Source organism: Cyprinodon variegatus, unplaced genomic scaffold (assembly GCF_000732505.1).
Source record: "Cyprinodon variegatus isolate N-32 unplaced genomic scaffold, C_variegatus-1.0 Scaffold387, whole genome shotgun sequence".
NCBI lineage: Eukaryota > Metazoa > Chordata > Actinopteri > Cyprinodontiformes > Cyprinodontidae > Cyprinodon > Cyprinodon variegatus.
This window is the reverse complement of record NW_015150840.1, coordinates 290,139-295,603: the sequence shown is the minus strand read 5'-3', so window position 1 is coordinate 295,603 and position 5,465 is coordinate 290,139. Positions and strand designations below refer to the sequence as shown.

The following is a 5,465-nucleotide window of genomic DNA, read 5'->3' as shown; positions in this document are numbered from 1 at the left end:
ATCCTTAATTCCTAAAAATGCAAGCATAGGTCTCTTTACTACATGACCCGAAGCTCATTAAGAACCTCATATATATGAATTGAAAAATGAAAAAAGTACGGCAACTTTGGCAAACTTACCAAAGAACCACCACCCAAATAAACTGAAATGGAAAAAGTTAATTAGAGAAGTAACTTTTGATGAGCTGCAGAACTCCACATCTCAGATGGAGGAATTCACTGACAGACCAACTGTTTGCTCAACAGTAGCTGTGTTTCTATGAAAACATTTTAAAATGTTGAAGAAAAAAAGTGAATAAGACATTTCATCTTTCATTGGTTAAAATTAATGAGGCAATGCAAACAATAATGTAATAAAGAGGAAGTAAGGAGAGCAAACTAGTGCGGACCACAGATCAACAATGTACAGAGATTTAAATGACTGTTTTGCAATCAGGTAAGTTGTACTTACTTTATTATGTCAGCTATGCCAGCAGAGGTATATACCATCCAGGGACTTTGCCTTGTGATTCTAATGCTGGCCATCAGTCACATCAGGTGAATGTTTCTTAGGTCATAAGTAATTTGACCAATATCTTTCCATCTCCTCTTTAGCTCAGCTGGTTTTTCATTTAGTTAGAAAAGTCTTAAACTATCTCAAGCACTGTAAACACATTTTTTTTGCATGTCATTTGACATGTTAATGTAAACATGTCAAATCTGGCCTTGATTAATGAATGAAAAGAAGGATGGTTACAAAGACAGTCACAAGAAACTATACTTAAAGTTTAAGGCATGTTATGCATGGAAACAATGGGAAACATTTAACAAGAAAATCAGTCTTGATAGACATCAGTATTAGTGGTTGAAACAAAATAAAAACCCACTTAACATGGAAACATGGCAGCAGCAGCAAAATGTTGTGTAATTTTAAATTTTTTTTAATCAGCTATATCATGATGAGACTATGGTTGGAGCAAAGTATCAGACGGTCCTGGAAGAACAACTTTAAGAATGAGAACTGTTCATCTTCAAGCAGGATGACAATGCTAAACATAAAGCAAGAGCTGCAGTGAGAGAAATGACATGAAAGAATATTCATTTGTCTTATGGCCTAGTCAAAGTCAAGACCTAAAACCAAATGAGAATCTGTTGTACCTAAACAGGCTCCATCCATTCTGACTGAAACTGACCTTAAAAAAGAAAGTTGGCCAAAGGTGTTTGTCTTGATGTACAAAGCTGATAGAGATATTCTTTAAGAGACTTGCAGCATGTCCGACTCTTGAGATGAAAGCAATAAAACTCCTTAAGTCATGACAGAAGTTGGAAAAAGTTCAAGAGGTGTGAATATTCGTCGAGGCACTGTGATCTCTATTGTTTTACTGCATCAAATGATGCAGAAATCAGTAATCCGTCATCAGCAGGAAGGAGGTTTTTAAAGATGCCTTGCCTGTGATTGTAGCAAAGAGAAACAGATTATCTAAGGCTGGATTTGCTATACATTCCCTAGTACGGCTCATGTGGGTTAATGATTTTGTGCCTCCCTCAGCATGCACTCGTGCATAAACACTCTAGGTTCCCAGAGGGACTCAACCCTGAAGCAGACACAGTAAGGATGGCTGTTTTCTTCTCCATTGCCATGGAAATGTTAAACATTTCAGGCTGTTAAGTCAGATTCAACTGAGCTATGACTCATTTTAACCCCTCCCTGCACAGTAGTTTACGGTACAGAGCCCTCCACCTTCTGCACTCTTCCACACATTCTAGAAACCCAAACTAACGTCAGACCTCACGTATCATTAATCATGTCACATTCATAACCTGCCCACAGATCTGATACACGGGGAAAGTTAATTAAGTTTGAATCATTTTAAATGGAATCAGAATGGGTATCTGTCACCCAAACTAATGGAGGCATAATGGACACAGTGTGTATTCATTCTGTCTTAGCTGCAGAACTTCCTCATAGTTTCCCATTGTTTTCCAATGGGATATCATAAAGGCTGCTACTGACTAAAAAAGATCAAATTGAGAAAAGATGACCTGAAGCATATGAGAGCCATGTGTTTTAGGACTTTTCCTCAGAGGTGGACTGACAGTGATTAGTTCAGAAGTTGAGTAAGAAATAGCTCAGGAATCCCGACGGACAGGTAATATGCAGCCTCATCACTGAAGCTAAATGAAGACATTGACCCACAACCAACTGGTTAAAGATGGAACACAGAGCAAGTGAGCCTGTACAGGCCATGCCTGACTAAATAAAACGTATCCATTTGTGTGATACGACAACAGGCAATCTTCCCTTAATTGTTAAGTCCTTGCAGAGTTTCAGGCAACTGCTCTGTATTCTAAATTTACATTGGACTAGAGGTGAAAAACACCTCAAATAGGTTGCAAGTCACCGTATAACACAGATACAGACAGGATAAATAATAAGCAAACCAACAAACACCTGATGATAACTTAGAGATGCCGACTAACGAAACAGCCGTGTTTTTTGGACAGTAGGCGAAAGCTGCAGCATCTGAAGAAAAACCCCTATTTGCACACTGAGAACATGCAAACTCTGTTTATGGAGACCCAAATCCAAGAGTCATTATCCCTGTTGAATAGCAGTAAAACCAAAGAGTAAAGGCACAACTCTAAAATTTGCAACAACAAACCCTGCACCTGAACTGACAGGCTGGACAAGAACAGCATAAATGAGATATCTGATCAAATGTCCATGGTAACTCTGGATGAGCTCCAGAGAGAATCTGTTCAAAGAATTTAATCACACACTCCACAAATCTGACTCAACAAGTCATCTGGGTGACATTGCAAGCATGTGGACGGAGGTGATTTGATGAAAGGCAACCAAAACGGAACTTTTTTGCTTACATAGCAAATGCACAATAAAATTATGTGGAACAGAACCCAATACAAATAATTAATTAATCCATTCTCCAGCTAAACATTCAGCAAGAGCTACAAAAATACATGCAATGTTTGGATTAAAGAATTTCTCTCCATTATATGATCAGGTCAGTGTCTGAAAATCAGATTCAGTCACCTACCTACCTACCTGCCCTTAAGTCTATCTATCAATATCAGATTACTGCTTTTAAAGCAAAATTTAAAGCACTCTGCTCTGATACAAACTAATAAAATACAATAAAATACAATAAACTCAATAGATTAACAACCAGCTAATGAAACAAAATAAAATGGCAAAGCAAAATAATAATTTAATAACACCGGAGATGTCAAAATGAGCTAAAAGTTTGGGGAAAATAAACAAGACTCAAGGGTATCTGGCCTCTTGCGACTCACTCTACCTGTCTGCCATATTGAGTATGAGTGTAGGTGTGTGTGTGTCACATTAAACTAAGGGTGTCAGGTTTCTACCTGGCTGCACAGGGTCAGGGGACAACCTCAGCTATCAGAGATATTTATTAATTTTTTACATGCATTTATTGACGATTGATTTTCTTATAAAATAATCCACAAGCCAATCTCTAAATATGCATTTGTACCAAAACTATGCATTTGAACCACTGTGACTGTGACTCAGGAGTAACTCTGAACCTGGTCGCTGTAAAAAAAAAGGTAACAAGGGGATGCAAAAAAAGTGTACAAAGTTCAAAACAAAAAAACAATGACAATCCCTGCAGCCAGAGCAGAGGACTCAACAGTGCAGACGAAAAGCTAAAAAAATCCAGCTTGTTTGGTATGTAGAGAGAAGCAGGCAGAGCTTGGGCTTTGTGGCTGACTGCAAACAGCAACGTAAGAGGGTGGAGGAGAGGCTGGCTCTCATGCAGAGGGAGGGACGGGCTGTTCAGAGAGCATGGAGCTTCATTCACTCTGCTAAACACACTCATATATCCCCTGGAAAGCTGTTCTCAGGCTTGGAGAAAAAAAAGAGGAGCAGCAGGGAGGACTGTACACTCACTGAGTAAGTTGTTTAAGATTGGATCTTTGCAATTTTTCACACTGTAGAAAAATACTATTTGCTTTGATACAGCAGGTAGAGGAAACTTAAGTCTGCAGTTTATCCCACTCCCTTTTGGTTTGTCTGTTTAGTAAAAATGTGTGGATCTTTTTTTCATTCCTAGTTAGATTGTACAGGATTCTCTCTATTCTTGAACCCATCTTTGAGTTTCTGCTGATCTAAACCACATGTGTGCACACCCATGTAGGATACTGTATCTGCAAAGACCTGGCTTCCCTGTAAGGATTAAAAACAGTGATGATGTTAGAACTTCAGCTGGACATTGAGTGAATGCTCCAGGTTAGCCAGCTTGTTTCTGGTTTTATCCATAAAGCTCTATTTTCTCAATGTCTCACTCAGTCCTCCCAGTGGCTTTGTTCTCCAGCTTTCTTCTATCTCTCATCCTGCTGATCTCACTGTTATCCCAGGTGGTGGCGGTCAGGAAAAAAAAGATACTAAGAAAGGCCAAAGGGGGATCGACTCTGTCATCAAATCTTGGAAAATAAGGAGGTTTCAAATCCGGTGAATCATTCCTTGTGAGAAGACTTCAGTCTGAGGGGGAGATTGCTACCCAGGGCTACCGGGACCCACCTCACAATGTCCCGGAGGAGGTCTACAGGTGATCTGGTACCCAGGGACATCACTGAGATCTTAGCCAGGGAAGCCAGGGCTCAGCGTGGACAGAGAAAGTCTGGAAGCTCCCTGGGTCAGGCCTTCAGCTGGTTGAGGAAAAGTCGCAGAAAGAAGAACCTCGGCAATGGGCTGAACCGCGTTCCCACTGGCGGGACGGATAATAATCTGGCACTTCACAACCAGGAGGCTGCTAAGGGTCAGTGTTCTCATATGTTTTAGTTTCGCTCTACAGATCTAACTGCTTCACTTCACTTTTGCTCCAGTGTCTTTTCAGTAAACAATCTGAACATGGAATTTTTGAAGCATTTCAGTGATGAAAGCTCGCTGTTACCTAACAAACTCAGTCATATAAACGCCATTTTCAATATGAAGGTAAAGAACAAATCCAAACCCTTTTCTCATGGAGTTAAAGTTTAATATCCCCCTTAGACTATAAAAATATTCAACTAAAAAATCTAAAAATCCTTGATTCAGTATTTAATGCGTTCTTTAAGGTCTGTTACCTCAGTACCTTTGGTTGTATCAAGGCACATTTCTACTGATGCTTCCTGATTAATTTAAATATTAGAAATTACATAAAATAAAATTCAGTTGCGTACATAATGATGTTTTACAGTATGTCTCGTATTTTTGAAATGATGACTTTCTGCTTACAGCTAGCATAAACATTTCATTAAAGTATGCAATATTTTCAGCAAAGAAATTTGGGTTTCGAAAAAAGTATTTTATATTTTCCTAAAGGCTGTTTTTTCAAAATATACCGATATCAGACAAACAAGCGTCATTTGAATGCATACTCTAATTAAGTACCTGTACATTTGTTATTTGTGCCTCAGTTTCACTTTGTCTAGTGCCAATTTGCACCCAATTAACCCTTTAAAGCC

General features: G+C 39.0%; 1 protein-coding gene across 3 annotated transcripts in view; it reads left to right on the top strand.

Annotated features, from left to right (window-relative positions):
• Window positions 1–3,787: 3,787 nt before the first annotated feature.
• Window positions 3,788–5,465, top strand: part of kiaa1522 (KIAA1522 ortholog) — a 57,144-nt gene continuing 55,466 nt past the window's right edge. For 2 of the 3 annotated variants that reach the window (XM_015387176.1, XM_015387178.1), the window contains exons 1-2: window positions 3,788–3,912; window positions 4,377–4,777. In XM_015387176.1, the coding sequence (XP_015242662.1) occupies window positions 4,546–4,777 (232 nt within the window). In that variant the 5' untranslated portion in view covers window positions 3,788–3,912; window positions 4,377–4,545. Of the gene's footprint in view, window positions 3,913–4,156; window positions 4,249–4,376; window positions 4,778–5,465 lie in introns of those variants that run through there. The other variant, XM_015387177.1, reaches the window with a different exon arrangement.